The sequence below is a fragment of the Dasypus novemcinctus genome, chromosome 16 (assembly GCF_030445035.2).
Source record: "Dasypus novemcinctus isolate mDasNov1 chromosome 16, mDasNov1.1.hap2, whole genome shotgun sequence".
Taxonomy (NCBI): domain Eukaryota; kingdom Metazoa; phylum Chordata; class Mammalia; order Cingulata; family Dasypodidae; genus Dasypus; species Dasypus novemcinctus.
This window is the reverse complement of record NC_080688.1, coordinates 95,735,836-95,756,714: the sequence shown is the minus strand read 5'-3', so window position 1 is coordinate 95,756,714 and position 20,879 is coordinate 95,735,836. Positions and strand designations below refer to the sequence as shown.

The window sequence follows — 20,879 nt, the reverse complement described above, 5'->3', positions numbered from 1 at the left end:
ATCGCCGTGGCTTCTAGGCAACAGCAAATTAAAAAAAGTTTAAGAACAAAAAAATGGATTATCTTAATATTCAGGTGTTATGCAAATTTTAAAAACTTATCAAATGTTATTCGTAAGGTGGAACTTATTTTAAAATAAAGGACATCCTCCACCTGGAATTGACAGTTACGGTACTGAATTCAGTGACCTCAAAGCTGCCTGCTGCTTCTGTTTAATCCTTAGTAAATTTCTTTCCATATCCTCTCCTAGAATATAATCTGAACCACATCTACTTGTCTGAGTGACCTGAAGAGCCAATCTTTTCATTTAACCCTGATAATGGAAAGATACTTCAGAGGGTAGTCATTTTTGGATATTGTCAACAGTTTCCTATATTTACGTATTACTGTATCTTCCATCATAGATATAAAACATCCAGAATTAGAAGGCTGCATTTTCATTTTAGAAAAAAGTGAAAAATAATAACTTCAAGACCAATCAAGACACACTTAGACATTGCTTAAAATCTAAACCCTTTGTGGACTTTCCTCGGAGAAAAACCATGGGCATACATCCACCATAAATGACCACAACTCGAAGTTTGCTTTTTCCATGAGAATAATCAAGGGACACAATTCAGAAATAGTATTACATCCTGCATTTTATTCAATTCCATATGACAAAAATAGTAACCTAGACTAAGACATCCATTTCAATCAGTAGATGTGTTGAGCCACGAGATTTGATAATAAAAAATATTGGATCTAGGGGACAATTCCCAGCTGGTCCAGGGGGGCTCCCAGCCCTGCCCCAACAGCAATATAAAAATAGTGTCTTCAGCACGCAGACCGGGCCGCCCCACGTGAGGCACAGCCGCCCGGCGCCGCCAGGAGCCATCTATTTACAGCACTGTACAGCTCTCTTTTTTAAGTTATATACACTTCTTTTGGGAGAAGAGATAGCACTACACGGTACCAAAGACTAACCCAAAACAAACAAAAACAAAAATAAAACAAAACAAAAAAACACACCAAAAGCAATTCACACCAAAAAGGACACAGATAAATAATAGAAACATTCAACTGCTGAAATGCAGCAACAGTAAGCCACCTCGGCTTCCTTTTCCCAGTGCTTGAAACAGCCCCAGCCATTCTGAGAGGAGGTGGGGCAGCCCCACCTCCCCAGTGCAGAGAGCAGAGCGTGCAACTTCAGTGCTCATTTCCAGGAGAAATAAACGGCGCCGAGGCTTTCAAACGCTCTTTGCTCAGCTACAGGATGGCAGAAAAAAGTCCGTCCTCCTACAGGAATTTGTTGTCGTTGCTGTATTCGATGTGGTTTCCACTGAGAGGTCGTCGCTGGCTATCTTCCGGGCGATCCAGCTCCTTGCGCTGGGACCAGCTCCCGTGCTGGCCCCTGAACAGTCGTGCTGGAAGGTTCCACCACGCTGGCAGTGCAGAGATGAGGTAGCACACAGCCTTCTCTCTCCGCGTTGAGATTCGGCCCCAGCCTCCCAGTGTGCTCACAGGTGGAACCAGTCCCTTCAGTTACTTGATGCAATTTGAACACAGTAATCATTCTGATATTGTATTCTGACTAATCAGAGGACACTGTGCTTTCTTTTAATCTGAGAATAAATAAATCAGGAATTCAGAAAGTTTCTAAGTTATGACTGATTATACCGCCAGACACTTAATGTTTCTTCCCAGTTTATTGTACACAGTAACCAGTGCTATTTGCCAGTCAATGTTTTGTTTGGGGGCATGTGAAAGAGAGACAGACTAGCATACAGTAAAATTGTACCCACACAATGCTCTCCTAAGCTATTTCCTGGCTTGTATTGATGTCACAGTCCTAAGATTAATTCATCAAAAGTTTTGTTAGGGGTGGTCACAGCTTTTAAATGGCCTTTGTAGAAAAGTTAAATAAATCACCTTAATTTAAGAAATGGCAGGCCCTATTTTATTGAGGAGCTGACAAATCTTGGTGGCTTAAGTAGCATAAATTTCTCATACTGTTTGACCTTAAAACAAAGGAAGAAATTTTAACAGTTTTTTTTCCCCATTTTCCTTAAACCGATGTACTATTTATAAAATACTTTACATCTTTTTTTTTCAAATTATAGACAAACCTCCCTAATACAAAATACTAAAAGTGCAATAGTATAAATTAAGAGTTTGCAACCACATTATACAAACATTACCTTTTATTGTACAGCTCTGATAACGTGAAATATTTACTCACAATTGTTTATAATGTGAATAATTTACGGTGATGTCTGTCTGTAACTGGTTTTTCCAATCACTGAGCTACAGACCACACGACATTTTTCATTTCATAGAACGATGTCCACATAGCAGCTACAAACATTTAAATAAAAAAAGTTTGTTACTGACAGGTACTTGCACATGAAAAGCATGCTATCTTTCCCAATAAAACTTCACAATTTTGCCTGCATTGAAATAATCCACTCATTAATAGTAAAACAAATCTTGCTTTAAAAAAAAAAAAATCACATAGCCAGGTGTCTTCTGCAGTACAAAAGCTTCATTTAGGTTGGGGTCGTTATATCGTCTGTTACCCGCATAATCTTAGCATTATAAATACTACAGACGCAGATACTGTATTAAAACACCGCATCGGGGTACTAGACCACTTCTTTAGGATTAAGATTTCTAAAAACACAGTTCGAGTTTCTAACTAACTTGAACAAAACCATCCGATGGGTTTGACCGGAACATCGCAGACGCCCTTCTCTCCCTCCCCACGAGGGCCTCGGACGTGGCCTGAGCTTCCTTTCCGGATGTGGTTTTCCAAGGACTTCTTCTTGTGACTTAGACTCACTGAAATGGTTGCACAGTTCTCAGTTAACAGTCAGACTCGGCGTTGCAAGAAGTGCCACGCGGCTCGAAGACGACGACTTCATGGCGGCCGTGCAGCCGATTTTCTCTGCGGGTAAAACGTAGTCCCAGGACTGTTGCTGAGACCGTGATGTCGCGGGGGGAGGGAGCCACGGGTGGCGCCCGCACCGCGCTGTGCACCTAGTTTATGCTGATCTCCTTGTTCTCCTCGATGAACCTCGTGAAGGGCCGGCTGGCTCCCGTGTCTGAACTTGCCTTGTCCAGGCCGCCGGCGGGCGGGCTGCCGCCAGTGCACGCCTTGTCCATCCCGCCGGCCAGGCTCCCGAGGGGCGGCATGGCGCTGCCGCCCAAGCTGACGGGCAGCTGGGGGATGCCGCCGTTCTGGATCACGGAGATCTCGTTGTTCTTCATGGCGAGGCCGTTGGTGATGGCCGCGGCGTACTGGTTCCAGAACCCGGGGTCCACGTTCATGGCTCGAGCTGCCAGATCCTTCTGGAACATTTCAGAAAACTTGAGGGCATCGCCCCCCAGCAGCGCCATGGGGTTCTCCACGGAGAGCCGGCGGCCGCGCCTGGCAGGGGCGTTATTCCACATGTGTGTTCCCATGTGAACCTGCACAGAAGACACGAGAGAGACACCCACAGGTAAGCAGGCTCCTGGGCGCGGCGGGGCTGGGCGCGTGCCACGAGGGTGCGCGCACGCCCGCAGGCATCTGGAAACTCAGATCCCGTTTTCTCGGACTTTCCTCTTTTCCCCATCCTGGGCATTAGTTGGCGCCAACGCAGCAGGCTGTGTGTGAACTTGGACGCGCACGCCTTCCATAAAGAGGCAACTTCACTTTCACCGACAACAACCAGTAAGTTAACGGATACGCCCTTTCAGTTGACCAACTCGGCAAGACGTTTTCCCCGAGCATACAACCCACAAGGCGGCCAAGAGAATGTTTCAAAACTCAGACGCAGAAGAGCCAGGTCCTTTCCTTCATCCAAGCATTGCTATCCTTTTCGGCCCCCCCCTTTTAAATAGCCTTCTATTTCTGAACTCTGTTTAACCAGGCCTCTTTCCACTAATCCTTTTGTTCAAACAAGAAGGAAACAATTTTTAAAATGTCCTGGGGACATCTGTGGCCAGCAGTCCTTGATCTGTTTTGTTTTACCAAGGAACGTCCAGAATATAGAAACAAGTTTTGACCTTTAAAAACATCTCTGAAGAAGCCACTGGCTCTGCACCAGCGGTCTCTGCAGAGACCCTGGGTGTTAGCCGAGAGTGAGACACAGAGCCCTGGAGGAGCCCGTCGGCCTCTCGCCACCGCCTACCTTGCAAAGGAAAACATACCAACAGGGACCCACGCGCTAGTTATTTTTCCCGGGTGCCCTGGTTTCTGGCCCTCTCTGGGAAACTTGCAAATGGATCTGTGAGCCGCCCCCCCCCCCTCCCCCCCGCAGCTTGTCTTGGCAGCCACATTGCCTTTGGGTGCACTCACGCTAGGCGAGTGCTTTCGGAGGCCAAGCTGATTTGGCATCAGCTTTTCACACGATCCAGGCAGCGCTGGGCACCGGGCCTGCCCTCCAGCCGCGCCTGGGGCAGGACAAGCACCCGCCTGGCTGCAGGGCTGCCCTGGTGCCCTGGTGCGGCCAGCAGCGGGCCCGGCTCCCCCACCCAGGGTGCAGCACATGGCCTCTAAAGGTGCACACGCGTGCAGGTGGACGCATGCACGCACGCCCCTCGCTCCCGCGTCTCCCGCCGGGCAGGCCACAGCAGAGCCGCTGCCTGCGCCGGGGAGGCCTCTGGGAGCCCGCCGCGCCCGGCCCGCTTACCTTCAGGTTCCCCTTGGTGGTAAAGGCGCGGCCGCAGATGGTGCACCCGAACGGCTTCTCGCCGGTGTGCGTGCGCTCGTGAATCTGCAGCGCGCTCGCCGAGGAGAAGGTCTTCCCACACGACTGGCAGTTGTGCTGCTTGGGGGTGCGGCGCGGCGGGGGGGGCCAGCAGGGGCGCGAGGCCGGGGCTCAGCGCGGCCGGGGGCCCGGCGGGCAGCGGGGGCCCCTCGCCAGGCAGCGCAGGCTTGCCGTGGCCGTTCACTTCCATTTTGATCAGGGCGGGCGTGGCACCGGCAAGCAGGCCCGCGGCGCTCTGGCTGGCACCTAGAGCAGAGTCGGGTTCAAAGAACTGAGAAGGGAGCTCTCTTAATTTGTGCGTCAGTATGTGCTGCTTTAAATTACCCATAGTGGAACATCCGCGACTGCAGACGGTACAGAGAAACGGACGTTCCTTAGTATGGCTGCGGAGGTGAATTTCCAACGCGCTCTTGCAAGCAAAAGGCTTGCCACAGACACCACAGGCCGTGCTCTCAGACTTACCGCGCTCTCGGCTCAGGAACAGCAGGCTAAAGGGGCCTTCCTCCTTGACGAGGGGCCGGCCCGGGGGGGCGGCCGTCAGGTCCAGGGCGCCTCCGTTTTCAGGAGCGGGGGACGGGCTGTCGGGCTTCTCCGTCTTCAGCGGCACCTCCTGGGGCTCCTCCTGGGAGCCAAGGCCGGGCGACCTGCACGGGAGGCCGTCACCGCTGCTGGTGACCGGGGACAGGGCCTGCATGGAGGACGACTCGGACGTGGCCGGACTGCCCGCGCTCCGGCTTTCCAGGTCGCCCACGGCCGACAGCGAGTCGCTGCTCAGCTGGTCGCTGCCCCCGGAGCCGTTCTCGGCGCACTTCAGGCCAGCCGGCTGCTGGCAGCCCATGACGGAGTCCATCATCTTCATCTGGTTCTCCAGGGCAGCGATGCTGGAGATGACCGATGGCGGCGACGGCGGGCAGGAGCCCGCGTAGGGCAGGAGCAGCTTGGCCGAGTCACCAGCCGCCTCCCTGAGCTCCAGGTCCTCCTCCAGAGAGGCCTCGTCCATGTCGTCCTCGTAGCCACTCAGGGCCTCGGCGCTCTTGTCCTCGGGAGGCAGCTCTGGGTCGGCGGCGTCCTGGAAGCCCTCGGGCAGCGGCGTGTTAGGGATCTGCCCCCCCATGTGCATGCGGATGTGCTGCTGCAGCACCACGGCGTTGGTGAACTTCTTCTGGCAGATGGGGCAGGAGTGCTGCACGCGGAGCGGCGGCTTGGCCCGGTGCACCCCGAAGTGTGTTTTGAGGTTGCCCTTGGTGGTGAAGGCGCGCCCGCAGATCTTGCACTTGAACGGCCGCTCCCCGGTGTGCGTCCGGTAGTGCATCTTCAGGGCGCTCTGGCAGCTCAGCACCCGGTGGCAGATGACGCACTGGTTTGGGTCGGTCATCTTCTTGTCGATGTTCTCCACCAGCTGCTGCAGCTTGGAGGTTTCTGACGTCTGCATGGAGTCCAGCAGCCCCCCGAACGGGAACTGGACCTTGAACTGGTCCGACACGGCAGGAGCCGCCGGGCTGGAGAGGCCGAGGGCCGCGGTGCCGTCGGGGGCCAACGGCGTGGACGCGGCTGTGACCTGCCCGCCGACTGGAGGGTCCCCTGCCCTCGCGCTGGCGGGGGGCGGGCCGGCGGGCTCGGTTTTTGTCAGGGAAGGCCCAGGGAGAACCGGCTGGGGGGATTCGGCCATGGCGGGGCCGCCTGATTCGGGGTGGGTGAGGCCGGGAGACAGGGACGTGCACTCGCTGGAGGCAGGGGAGGGCCTCTGCGGGGAGCGGCCCACGGGCGTGATGCTGGGGGAGTCGGCCAAGCTGCCCCCGCCGGGCATGGAGGGGGGCAGCTGCAGCCCGATGGAGGTGGGCACCGTGGGCAGCACGGGCTTGCTGTCCAGCCAGGTGGTCACCGGCTTTTCCGGAGGCAGGGACATGCCGTAGGGAATCCCCGAGCAGGTGGGGACGTTGTCGAGGTACTCTGGGACGGGGTACGGGTTCATCTGGATGTGGGGGTACTTCTCCTTGTGCCTCTGGAAGTGGACCTTGAGGTTGCCCTTGGTGGAGAAGCGGTTCCCGCAGATGTTGCACTTGAAGGGCCGCTCGCCCGTGTGGGAGCGCAGGTGGATCTGCAGGGCGCTGTCGCTGCCAAAGACCTTGGCACAGAACCTGCACTTGTGCTTGAAGAAGGGGTCCTCGGAGCTGGCCTTGGGCTCCAACGCCGACACGTTGGGGGGCTTGCCCTTGCGGTGCTTCATCAGCGCCGACAGGGGGTCCAGCGCGTTGGCCGTGGCCGCGATGCTCACCAGCGGGTTGGGGAAGATGACGCTGCTGGCCGAGGTCTGAGGTAGAAGCGGGTTTGGCATGCCGCCCGCTGCCGCCAGGAGGGCCCCGTGCGTCAGCCCCGGGGGCGTCGGGGCGCCAGGCGGCGGGGGGCGCGCCGCTCAGGGCGGGGGCCCCGGGCGCCGAGGAGGGCGCGGCGGGGCTGGGCGCCGAGGAGGCCGCGGGCGCGGCGGGCTCGGCCGGGGCGGTGGGGCCTGCGCCTGCGGGCGCGCCCGGGGCGCCGGGACCCGCGGCGGGCTGGGCCGGCAGCGGCGCGCCCTCGAAGGCGGGCGGGGCGCCCGGGGCGGGCGTGGCGCCGGCGGGCAGCTGCAGGGCGCCGAAGGCGGGCGGCGGCGCGGGGGGCGCGCCCGGGGCGCCCGCGGGGTTCAGCGCAGGCCGGGGGGGCGCGCGGCTCATCAGGGCCACCTGGCTGCGGATCTGCTCGATGAGCTGCAGCTGGTGCATCTGCTGCTGCTGCAGCGCCAGCAGCTGCTCCAGGATCATGGGCACCGCCACGGCCGCCACGGCGCCGCCCGGGCCCCCGCCGCCCGCCGCGCGCGCGCCCTGCGAGAACTGCGCCACGGCCACCTTGGTGCTGAGCAGCGTCTCGAGGGTCACGTTGGTGCTGGGCAGCGCGTAGGCGCCCGCGGGCGCGGGCTCGGGGCCTGCAGCGAGGGCCGGTGCGCCGGCCGCGGGGGCGCCCGGGCGGCCCTGGTCCCCCGGGGGCTCCACCTCCATGGGCTCCTCGTCCGGCGCCGCCCTCCGCGCGCCCTCCGCGCCCTCGGCCGCGCCCGGCTCCTCGGCCGCCTCGCTCTCGGCCTGCTCGCTGCGGGAGCTGGCGGGGGAAGGCGGCGGGAAGGGCTCGGCGGGCGGCGCGGCCTCATCCTCCTGCACGATCAGCACCGGCGGCGTCTTGGTGCACGTCCTCTTATGCGCCCGCAGGTCCGTCCACCTGAAGAACTCGGCGCAGCACCGCTCGCACACGCTCGTCTCCTCGCCGCCGCTCCTGCTCTCGCTGCCGCTGTCGCCGGCGCCGGCGCCTTCTCCCGGGGCTGCCGGAAAATCAAGAGAGTCCATCAGCGCCCGGCTCGCCAGGCGGCCCGCCCTCCACCTCAAGATTTTGCGCCCTCAGTAAAATCAATATTTTTTATTTCGTACAAATTACCCCACTTCAGCATTCCTGACGTGCCCGCGTGTGTATTCTATGACTCTTTCCAGCTAGCTAATCATTTTCTTAGCACAATCCATCAAATTATGAGGCTCTATCAATTGTGGATACTGCTGCTTAATGAAATTCCATACAAGCCATTGATTTCCAATATTTTCATACAATCCGCAGCTACCTTGTCTGTTGGGTACAAAGCCAGCTTTCGACGGGCTCATTAGGATTCCCCTTGACCATCAGGCTTCCTCATTTCCAGCAGAATGAGAGATGCCTTTGCCAGCTCGCTTAACGTGGCTAAACTCGCCCGCGCCCTCCCGGCTGAGTCAGCGCCCGACAGCAGCGGGCCTCCCGCGCGCTCCGCGGCCACCTCGATGTGCCACCGTTGCCCGGCGCCGGGACACGACGGGCTTACTGTAATTCTCCACGGCCTTCCCAGTCGCTAGGCATCTATTTTATGGGGGAAATCTCGGCTACATACTTCTTACATTTGTAAAGGTAACAAAGAAAGCAGAAGCTTTTCTCGCTTCTCAACTCCGAAGATCCACCCCGCCCTGCGGGCCGGGCCTCCTCGCACTTTCCGCACGGCACGGCAGACTCCTGCGTTTTATGGCCTGAAAAATGAATCCCAGTACAGTCGAGGCCTAAAATTAATAATGCTCAGTGCAATTAAGTGGCTCTGTCAGATGCAATATTTCTTGGCAAAGTGAACTGAAATTACATGTTACTGTTCTCAGCCAATGGAGTTCAGTGGTTTGTTAACAAACCAGAAATTATATATTTAAAGTTCATTTATGTTGACATGTTTAACATGAGAATGCTGTAGTCAGACACACTTTTTGTACCTATTTTCATCTATTCTCATAGAAAGACTTCGCAAATTATATGCTTGTGCCATGGTGGGAAACCCACTAATTGGTTACACATGTTTAATTACTGTTGTAGGCAACTACTTCCTCTGACTCCGTTACCCTCTTGTGCCGAATAACAACTATGTTTAATGAACAACCCTCATTCACACCTGATCGAATGCAGAGCTCTACGGGCTTGAGAAACCAACGCGGGGTACCGTTTTTGATACTTCTGTTTGGGGGTAGTTATGGTAGAATGCAGGGCCCAGTTAGGGTCTGGGTTCTGTGTGCCATTCTGGAAAGTACTGGCTTGGAACTGCTTTTTGTCAACGTGCAGATGGAGTGGCGGCCACAAATCAGCCCAAACAGAGAGGAATGGGCGCTGCAAATCAGGCCTTTGTTAAACATGCAGAGTACAGCCTGAGAACAAAAAATCTTCAAGTTTTGTGTCTGCAGAAATAATTTACTGTTATAACTTCAGCGATGTGTCTGCTAAAACCTCTCCAAATGTTTCCTTCTTTCCTTTAAAGGTTTTGGGAAAAGAATAGCTCAGTACTGATTTCATTAAGATTTAATTTTTAAAAATATCCTTAAAAAACAAAACGGCTCCTCCACTGGGAAAGAATATAAAAATATGTTTTCAGGCCTGTCTGCTCCACATGAGGCCATTGTTTCCATGTAATTTAGACAGAGCTTTAAAAAATTATTAGCAGTGTTCAGTTAGCATTTCCTTAACTGGCTAAACCCTGTGAAGGGGAAAAGAAGTCAGAGTTGGCGGCCCACGAAGGCCTGTGCGCCTTGTAAACTAAATTCAGGGCAGAAGGTCAGACCACAAGAAACCTGGTTACTACAAGGGCCAAGGAAACTGAAGCAAAGACACAGCTGATGTACACCACAGACAGGCCCACCAGCACAGCAGGGCACCAAGCACTGAGCTCTGTTCAATGTATGCAAAATCGAATTTTAAACCTGGTAAGGTTATGGATCAGGAAAAAAATCCAGAAGCCTAAAATCTTCAGGTAAAGGATTTCCTAATGATTGGTAGGGAACAAGGGCGACCTCAAATTCTATTCATGTATTTTCACTGTCAAAAGATGCAAAGAATTTCTACTTTTAAATTTTCTTAAAACAGTGGAACCTTCTTTTGCAGACTCATATATTAAAAAAAAAAAAAAATCCCAGGGGCCATTAAAAAAAAAGTTCCTTGTACTAAGGGTTGAAATTGGAATCACCTTAACTACACACACAGAAATAACTATTACAATAGGCAAGGAACAGAATTCTTTAAAAAGCTGTTTTCTAATATTCTACAACTGTAATAAAACTTCTACATATAATCTAAATATTTTTATTTTAATTTTTAAAAAAGGAAAATCCCCCAAAGGAATTAAATATTACTAATTTCTTGAAATATTTTTACCTTGGCTCCTTTTAAAGGGGATGAAAGGTTAAACATATGATAAATAGTTGTATATAAAATTTAAAATCTACACAAACTTTATTACAGGAATAAATGTTCTTTATATGGAATATATATTAGGGATGGCTCACTGAGAAGATGCTTAGTAATTAGGTTGATTCTGGATCATTTAAAAGGCAATTCTAGGAACAGTTTTGCAGGAATTAACTTAAAAATTATAAATAAATCATTTATTTGCAAAAGAACATTTCCCAGATTTTCTTTGAAACAAACAATGGCATGTGAAATAAGGAAATGTGACTTTTTTTTTTACACCATGCTTTACTCAAAGGTCTTAAGCAACTCTCACAAATCTCTCTATGATTCAAAGATTTCAATTTTTATAGTCTCATTAGTTTTTCAAGCACAAAGTATTTTCAGGGTTCACTTCAGTGAAAGTTTGGGAAGTTGTTTTTCCCATTGGTAGGTTTGCTGAATTATAACTAACTGTTTCTCAATTGCAGAAACAGTGCCGGGGATATTTAAGAACTTTGTGCTAAATAATAAAAGTTGTTTCATTTAATGCAATGATCAACAATAAATTACCTAAATATGGTGAAAATATTCTTGTCAAAGTAAAATAATCTTCCATTTATATTCCTTCAAAATTGAATAAGGAAAGTACTTTAAATTCAAAGATGGTATTTTGGCCACTTGGGCCTGTTAATGAATCTAACAAAAGAGACAATTGTTGGATTTTAGAGGCAAAGCTTCATAATCCTTTTGACTAGAAAATATTTAAAAATACAAATGGTGAAGGAAAAGTTCTTCAGTAGAGTTCAGACTTATTATCTTGAGCAAATAATTTGGAATTACCACCTATAATTTTTTTATTGGGGTTTGTATAAAGTCAATAATATTATCATTTAAATTGTTATTCCTACCTGCTCAAGCAATTATTGTTTCACTATCAAAATCTGGATGTGACTGGCATTCCATAAAAGTTAGACAGGCACAAACTTGCTAAGATAGCCTTGAATATAACAAATACAAAACAAAACAAAAAAAAAAACAAAACAAAAAAAAACCAAGCATTTCACATATGGAATTGAGGTTTTGTTTACATTTTTAACAGAATGTTATTAAATAACAATTGTAAACACTTCAACTGAATTGATTGGTAGGAAATAGCTTTTTTTTTTTAAGTGGGGAGAGGCAATTTTTTAGAAATAGAAAGACATTTTGCCCAACCGCAGTGTGGAGATGACTGCTGATGCCCTCAGAAAAGACCCCGAGAGAGACACGCTGTTATAACTTGCCTCTGTGGCTCCCCTCATTACAGTTATGACATGCGTACTACAGTATATATGCGTGTGATCTGGCAGAATAGTTTTTTTTTTAAACGCTGTTTAGAACAAGAAAATCTGGGAAAAAATCTGACTGCAGCTGAGTGACCATTTAATATCACCTTTTAATGCCGTCATAGTTTTAAGCCAATATTATGGCTGATTCAGATGTACTTAACCATCTTTTAATTAAATCTTCATTTTGAATTGGCCTTTATGCTCTAAAAATAGACATGAGTACATCCCTTAGTTTAATGTGGCTTAAAATTTTTGTTGCGATGTAAAGCCGTATCAGTGAGGCATTGTTAACAGCAATAGTAAGGATGGGGAATTTGTTTCCAATGTAGTTTTCATTTTCTTTCTTTCTTAAGGGGGGAATTAAATAAGTATTTTAAAATTGTCATTTAAGTCCAAGTACTTTATTTTTCGCGTACCGTCTCTTCATCCACTAAAATAAGAAATTGGAAGTAGGCTAAGGATTAAGCACGAATTTATAGTACCTGAGGGTTATGTCATAATAAGTGAAGAATGGCGACTAATTCCATCAAGTAATGAGCCTCAGCTAACACTGTCAGTTCACAGGACCACTTGGTCAAGGGCACTTTACAAAGGTGACATGCATATTTGCTCGTACTGGCTGTTTATAAACGGTGAGGCAGGTAAGAAGGACACACACCGTGACTACAAGCAGTTCACCTGCACTCAATACTGAACCTGTTTTCTCAACTGCAGTCAGGAGGAGGGAAAATAGCGGCTGAGACATCAAGAATTACTGCAGTCCAAGCGGCGCACTGGATGTAATTATGTTACAGCTGTCACAGTACTGGCTATTTATATTTAAGATTTTCAGGGTTTCAAACTCTTATTACACTGTTCAAACTAATTCTTGAGCAAGTTCTGTATGTTTCTTAGTTCAACAGAGGAAGGGGGAAGGTTCTAAGACCCTTTTAGAAAAAGCCTCTTTCAAAAGGGCAGTTTCAAAGATGATAGTTTAAAAAAATACATTATATTTTTTTTCTTCTCACTGATCCAATGCACACAGCATGTTAAACAAAAATGTTCCTATTCTTAGGATCAGCTTTCTCAGCCTGAAAGGAAGCCCCCAAAACGGGCTCACTCTTCTCTCAGCTGTGATTAATTCCTACTCTGTTCTTTATTAAGGTATTTCAAGTTCTGCATGAAAATGGCTGACTGGTAAAACGTGTTTCCAGTTGTGGCAGATAGCCATCTGTCCACTGAGAAAATATCTTGATGAATTTTAGGTTTTCCATGAAGTTTGTAAAATTACATCTTTATACAAGTGGAATGTTTATCAGTTATTTTCATTCTCTACAAAAGCCTGTTTATGTTCTAATGATGTATCAGAGGCTAGGCACAGTTTTTATAATCATGATGATCTTTTAAAAGCCATTGGTGAAAAACACTTGAATTATATAAAATATTTGAGACATAATACTTTTAAAAAAAATTAACTATGATTCTTAGCAAGCCTCTTTTTATTTTCTCTTTTCAGGAGTATAGTGCCTTTTAAGTAAGCTAACCAATTACAAAGAGGTAGTAAAACAGATGTTTTATAATTTCGTTTAGCCACCCAAATAGCTCACCTTTATCTTGCTACTCTTTTGTTACATATTTTTCATTCATTAAAACTAATAAAAGCAGCAAAACTTGCTCCACACAGGAATAAGGATGCTAACTTCACTACCTTAATTAGTAACTTTAAATGCCGTGTGGATTTTCAGGCAAAGGTACTTTTCCCTCTAGCTTTGCCATACCTTACAAACGGAGAAGCATTTTTCAAGTTTTCCTAAATTGTTCAGAGACACTTATTTTCTTGCAAATTAATTCTTTTTAACTCCTTATGATAGCTTTGAATCCCATAAAGAAAGATGAATTATCACATACTGAGCCCAAGCTGTGAAACAGGAGGAGACAAATAGAGACCCCTACTGTGTTTAACAATGTAGAAGAAATTCCAGACGCAATAGAAAAATTTTCTGTCCTTTTTCATAGACCTCAAAAGCTTGTTACTACGAAGTTGAACAGCGGAGGGCACTCTTGCCATATTAAACTCCAGCACTGACCTGGCACACTAGGTTTCATGGATTCAGTGGCCCAAATCTCAAATTTGTTAAGTAACAACCACCTGTGGCAGCCACCAACTGTCTTCTGTTGAAAACATTTGCAGTTTTTCATCTGTGTGGAGAAGCACCAGGGAGGGGATACACTCTTGCCTTTTACACACACGCGGCCCAAAGCAGCTACAACAGTGGCAACTGCTTTAACTACTCTGGCCCTGGTGCTGTTTCGAATAAGATGTTTGCTACACTTCAAAGTTGCAACCAGCCCTTCCATTTAATGGCTGTGCTGCAATCACACCTATAATGAATACACACATCACTATCGATGCCTCACGAAAAATACACAGACCTGAGACAGGTTGGCCGATACTAACACTTTCAATCAGAAATTGGTGAGGGGTTAAAACAAGGTTTTTGAAAAGTGACTTTTGCTTAAGACGGGGAGGATTTAAACTCACACAAACATGATCTCATAAATTTGACATATGGGATTAAACGTCCTGCTTTGGAACATGCCTGCACAATCACCCCAACACTGAGCTCTGCAAACCGGCCGTTTCTCAAATCTGCTGGGCATAAAAATAAGCAAACCAACCTAGACCTACACCCCGCGAGAGCAGCAGCAACGATGGGGTCGAGGAGCCAGCACCTGCCCCGCTGTAACGGTCAGGTCACTGCTCTGTGACGAGGCTATTATGTCATTTCCATTATTTGTCATCATTTGACCTCAGTGTAGTCTATGGAAGTTTACCCCTACGCCAAAAAAAAGAAAAAAAAAAAAAAAGGAGCTGGAAAAACCACAGCCGCGGCTCGTTGACGCCAGCCGCTATCCGTGTATGCAGCTCCTACAAGAGAATTATCAAATGATGCTGTGAAGAGGTCACTCTTGAAAGAAGGGCCAGGCATGCCGATGAATTAAGACAAAGCAGCACGGCACCTGCAGGGTTAATCCAACAGTTCAAGATGTAATAGCGACACAAAAGAAATCCTTTTACTTTTTTCCCTTAAGAACCATAAACACTTGTGCTGAACGAGATGGGCATTTGATAAGCTGTGCAGCAAGAAGCAAACCCAGGGCTCTCTAGTTAACACTCAAATTCAGTGTTAACACTTAACACAACAGTGGTAAGCCGCGCGGCCAGGGTCAACTGCACAGATGTACTAATTGTATTATGAGCTTGACATCTAGTGGCCACCCCAGGCAGGGCAAAGCAGGCGGAGGTTAAATCAGCAAGCCTTGTCAAAGCACTTCTAACCACCCACCTTCCGGGAGGGTCCGGCGGAAGCGCCCACACTGCGACCCCACCTTTCACAGACATCACACAAAAAGCCTTTCTATAGTGCTTTGCTCCCTGATGCTCTCAGAAAACATGCCTCAAACAGAAAGCATGACCAACCTGGGGATGGCCGAAAAAGAGAGGCCCCTAGTGAAATGTGGGGACCCCACCCGGTCACTTTTCCAGCCTCAAGAACTTCGAAACACATCCCCCTTAATCTCGAGTCTGAACACAGATCCTTACAGCGTGGCAATGTTACGGCTTACAGGCTACACTTTCTGTAACGCGACTTGCGTTTGGTCTTTCCTTGGAAATCATGTAGACCGTCAACTGCATTTTAACTGAACGTGCTGAAATTACCTGAGAAAGATGAAGTATGGGGTTCTCAAAATAGAAGTTTACTTAAACTCATATAAAGGCATTCCGTTTTTAGAGTTTTTTAAAATTTAAGTTTACATTTATAGACAGCACACGGCAACGGAACGTGCCTGTTGTCCCACACCCGCCCCGCCACTGGAAGGCTTAGCTCAGATCTCACCGAGGCTGGCTAAGATGTGTCGTCTTATTCTGGCAACTAACTAGTCAAGAAATCATGTCGGAAAAAAAGACCAACCAGAACAAGAAACCTTGCCACTATACAGTTATTAATAATGATGCTTTAGAATCACAGGAGACATTAGAAGATATTTTTTAAAGATTTTTATTTTACTTAAATTAAAGCCAGTGTCAATACTCACACTTAGGAATGCTACATTCCAAATGATGTTCGGCGCTTGAGATGGAAACCCCGGACAGCCCTTTGCTGCATTTCCCCCTGAAGAAACTGTTCCTCCAGCTACCTTGCCACCAAACGGGAAGCCTTCTTAGAGAACAGTTGAAAATGAAACCCGACCCCCTTTTGCCTGCTTTTCCCATCATCTTGCATACAACAAATAATCAGCATGAGAGGTCATTCCCGTCGGTCCTTACCCTGGCTTTTTTCTGGCCCTGAACAGACTTAAAAATATTTGATAACAGATACGTTAGGGAAGTTCAACATGCATTTTTCGGAAAAACCCCCCAACTCTCACACAATCAGCTCTCCTGGAAATTAATTGGCATGCTTTTTGGTTAACCACCAAATTATGCATTTTTAACTGGATTAAGTTTTTAAAATGCTATTTTAAAAAGAAGTGTTTGCAAATTTTCCTTTTTCGTATTTTCTGGTACTTACTTTTTACCTTTCGTGCTGCAAAGAAAACCAGCCTACCAGTGTTAGAAAGTGGCGTCAGTGTTGTTTCCTTGGTGTGCTGCTTGTAAATGAGTACAGGCTGAGCTGGGGGAGCGCTGAAGGCAAACCAAGCTTGGAAGATAAAAGGGAAACGATTTCCACACTGGGGACTGGCGGCTTTTTCCTCTACTTAAACACAGTTTGACTATCACGGTTAACTTCTTAAACCACACGTTCACCACATTTAAAAGGAATTTTAAGAAAGCCATTCGACTGAGTTGGCAGAAAATAAAAACTCAATTAGTGGCTAACAAGTAAACAAAATACGGAATGGTAAAATTGTTTTAAATTATAATTTTTTTGTTCTAACTACGATAAAATGGAGCTTTATTAAGCTGTATTTTACATGACCGAAAATATGGCAATATCATACCTTTTAAAATTCCTAATAAGTTCTAAGTGCTGCCCTGCCATTGGAAGTTTTAGTTAATTTTTCTTAGAACAAAAACGTTCAGGTGGCTCAAAGGATTTCACCATCGGTGACATAAATTTTACTGAATCCCAAAGCTGCTTCACATTTCTTTCCAATTTTTCAGAAAAATGAAATTATTTGCAAATACGTAATTTTAAAGGAGAGCTCACATTGGGATAACCATTGAAACAGATCTCTACTAAAGGATAACTTTAGAACTTTACATAAATCATGATTACTCTTCTCATACCAGGTTCCTGCAGGGTTAAGTTTTGTACAGCACTGCACCTATTTTTCTATAGTTTTCTTTTTATTGCTTGCCTAAAACCAGTACCTGAAAGATCAGTTATATTTCTTTTTTTTAGAAGTCTTTTTTACTGTAAATTAACATGGCTGTGCATTTTTGCTTCCCCCTACCATACTAGATAATTCTATAAACAAATTTATTCTCAGTGATAATAGCCTTCCATCTTGCTACATTTAGATGGACCTATTGCTTTAATTAATGTTACAGTCCAAAGGGATACAAAGGCATTATTTACTGTTTCTAAAACACCTACTGTAACCTAACTTAGCTCACTTCTAACTTCAGGTATGGCCCAATGTTTATTTTCCATTGCATGTAACAAAATTAAAATTCAGAGGAGAGCTGATGCAAGGTGGAGTAATTTAGTGTTCACAACTATTCATCTTTAAAAACAATACTTTACTGGGTTATCTCGAAAAACGATGGTCAGTAGGACAGAGTAGTAACAGGGGAGCATTCCTTGGCTTGGCTTAACAGAATCTTTATGCTCCAGGAACAATCTGCTTCAGGAGAACGAAATAAAAGATGCACGTTTAAGAGTTTGCCTAAACTAGCCTCAAAACAAGCCCGGAAACAAACGGCTGGAAGGCGGCTCTGCCCTCGCCCCCGCCCCCCACGGGTTATTTTTGGCCTGTTGCAAATTATGATCAGGATGATGGCAATTTCTCCAAAGGCTGTGAGAAACTGGGGCTTGACCACACACTCGAACCTCCGTGGCTATGGCTTCCAAGTACGGTTCATCCCTAAACACAGGAGAGTAACAAGGGGGATTCAGAGCAGAGCGGGTAGATAATTTACCCCACCCCGGCTCTCCAGGCGGGCTCTGCCCCTCCACTCCCCTCCACGTTCACACTATGAGGTTCACCAGCTCACATTTCTGAAGTGAAATTAAAAATGAATAGCAGTGCCTCCGCTCGTTAATTGTTAAATACAAGGGGTTTCACTCTATTAATTAAAATATGCTTTAATAAAAGGAGACAGTGCACATTTTGATAGCGACCTCACAAAGCCGAGAAGTATTTACATTGTTGCATTTTGGAGCTGCTGTGAAAGCCGATTTTGAGCCATTCAGGAGCCACAATAATAAAGCTTTAAAATTCCTCACTGGGATGCAATGTAGTTCTTTTGAGGGAAAGACTGTCTTTCTCATTCGGCAGAAATAAATCCATTCATTTGATCATGTAGTCATTGAAGGCGATACAAGACAAACCAAGTGTGAGAAATTCTATGTGATGAAGTAAACAAAACAAAAAAAAAAACCATTTCCATGACAAAAAGAGGCTTTGTCCGTCCTCTGCCCACCATATGCAAGCGTTTCTCTTTAGCATATCTCCTGCCTCGATCTGGGGTGACTCGGCTGCGCAGATAAGGCTCCCTCCACGCCGGGGCGGCACAAAGACCCCAACTACTTTAATAGTTTTATGTAATTCATTAATCCCCCGCCGCTGACGGGCACTCTCGCCCTTCTCCGCCGGCCGGGAGGAACAGCTGCTTTGTCAAACTTCACAACACTGCGCGATAAACTCTCAAACTCCTTTTATTTCTGCAATCTCACCGCCACAGGGAGAACACTCGCCTGCTCGCCCAGACCCTTTCCAACAGGGGATCAGACTCGTTGCCCGGCCCCGTTTTCCTTCCCCGGGCTTTCCTGGCTGGAGCACCTCGCCTTCGGTCCCCCGCGCAGCTCGGGTCGCCGGCGGCCCCGGCTGTCGCGCTCGCGGCCGACCCCTCGCCCCTCCGCCCGGCTCCCTGGGGAGCCCCGGCCCCCGCGCGGGCACGCCGCAAGCTGGGCGGTGGGCGCGGGCGGCGGGGGGCTCGGGCTCGGCCCGCATGACAGATGTTTGACCTGACGCCGGGGTTGTAAAGTTCAGCTCGAATAAGTCCAAACCCCAACTTTCGGGGCCCCCGCCCTCCCCGCTGCATCCCGGAGGAGCGACGAGCACGGCGTGCCTGCGAGCGGAGCCCGCCGGGTCCTGCGCCTGGGAAGGCTGCGCCGGGGCCGCGCCGAGGCCGCCGGGCCCAGCTCCCGCCGCCGTTCGCCCGAGCCGAGGGGCCGCCGGGCGCGACCCGCGCTGCGCTCCCGGGCGGCCGGGCCTGCGGGCGGGGGCGCCGCTCGGGACCCGCACGGCGCGGAGCGTCGGGGCCACGCGGGGAGACAAAGCCGGCGGCCCCCTCCCGCCCGGGGTCACCGAGCCGCCTCGCCCGCCCCCGCCCGGGCGCGCGGCGCCGGGAGAGCGCGGGAGCCGGGTGCCGGCCCGCGGCGCCGCCAGCGCCCGGGGGCGGCGCGGAGGAGGAGGCCCGCCCCCCCAGCCCCGGGCGGCCGGCCGTGGCGCTCCCGCGCGCGCAGCTCCAACTCGCGGCGGCGGCGGCGTGCCAAGTTTCCCGCGCCCGCAACTCGGCGGGCGCCGCGCCCCGGGCCCTCCCCCGGCGCCCCGCGCGCGGCTCCCGGCCCCGCGGCGCCCTCACCGTGCTCCGGGGGCGCGTCGGGCGGCGGCCGCTCCTCGTCGGCGCGGAGGTGCTGCGGCTTGGCCTGCTTGCGCCGCGACATGCTGCTCAGTGCGCGCGGGCGGCGCTCCGGGCAGGGGCATGGGCGCCGCGGCCGGCGGGGCGGGACGGGGCTGGCCGGGGCGGCGCGCGGGGCCGGGCGGGCGCGGGCCGCGGGCCGCGCATGGGGCTGCGCAATTAGGCTGGTGAATAATGCATGGCCCGGGCGGCGGGCCGCGCCGATTGGCCGCCCGCCAGCGCCCCGGGCCTATGCAAATGAGGCGCGCCGGCAATTAGCGCGCGCCGCGCGGGCTCCGGCCTGCGGGCCGCGCGGGTCCGGCCCCGAGCCGGCCGTCGGCGCTCACATCGCGGCGCGCGGCGCTCCGGGGCCCGCGCCCGGGCCGCCGCGCGGCGCCGCGGTGGCGGCCGGAGTGGCGGGCGGCGGCGGGCGGCGCGGGGCCGGCCTTCCCGGCCGAGCAGGAAGAAACTTTTGCTGCACTCCGCCGCCGCCGTCTCCGCCGCGCGCGCAGCGCCTCTTATAGCGCGTCCCTGCGCCCGCGCCCCCCGCGCGCGCCCTCCCCTCCCCCCGCCAGCTGATCGGGCCCCTCCCGGAGCGCGGGCCGCGGCTCGGCCCCGGCCCCGCGCCTCCTTTGTCTGGCCGCCGGCCCCGCCGGCCGCGCCGGTGGCGGTCACTTCCTGTGGCCGCCGCAGGCCGCGGCGCTCGCCCTCGCCCGCGGTGGCGGCCCGGGGCGCCGCGGGCCCTCGCCGCGCTCCTCGGGGCCGCCCGCCTCGCTCCGCGGGCGCGCCGGGCCCCCGGCCGGGGCGGGCGCCTGCCCGGGCCGCGAGCTCCTGGGCGGCCGGCCGAGGCCCGGGGCCGCGCTCCGTCCCGGCGCAGGCGGAGGCGCAGGCGGCGGCCGCGGACTTGGGCGAGCAACTTTCCGGTTCGGAAGCGGCGCCGGCCGCGCGGCTCCTCCCCCGGCCCTTCTCCCCGCCCCCGGGCCCCCGCCCCGCAGCCGGGGGGGGGGGGGGCGGGAAGGGGAGGAGGGGGCGAGGGGCGGCCGCTCGGTGGCCCGGCCGGGAGCGCGATCCGGGGGTCTCCGGGCGCGCGTGCGGGGCGGGGCGGGGAGTCCGCAGCCCGGGGCCGGAGACCGGCCGGCGGCGGGGTGGCCGCCGCATTCCCCGGTTTTCGGAGGGTGACGTGGGGCAGGTGAGGAGGCCGCGCGTCCTCGGCCCGCCCCGCACACTCGCGCGCTCCCCCTGTCCCGCA

At 51.2% G+C, this 20,879-nt stretch overlaps 1 protein-coding gene across 1 annotated transcript; it reads right to left on the bottom strand.

The window, feature by feature from the left end:
- Positions 1–622: 622 nt before the first annotated feature.
- SALL3 (spalt like transcription factor 3) lies at positions 623–19,676 on the bottom strand. Its single transcript, XM_058277920.2, is given in 6 exon segments — positions 623–3,449; positions 4,655–4,816; positions 4,818–7,157; positions 7,159–8,075; positions 17,994–17,996; positions 19,595–19,676. Coding segments are annotated over 6 exon segments (3,936 nt in total). The 3' UTR covers positions 623–3,017.
- Positions 19,677–20,879: the final 1,203 nt, after the last annotated feature.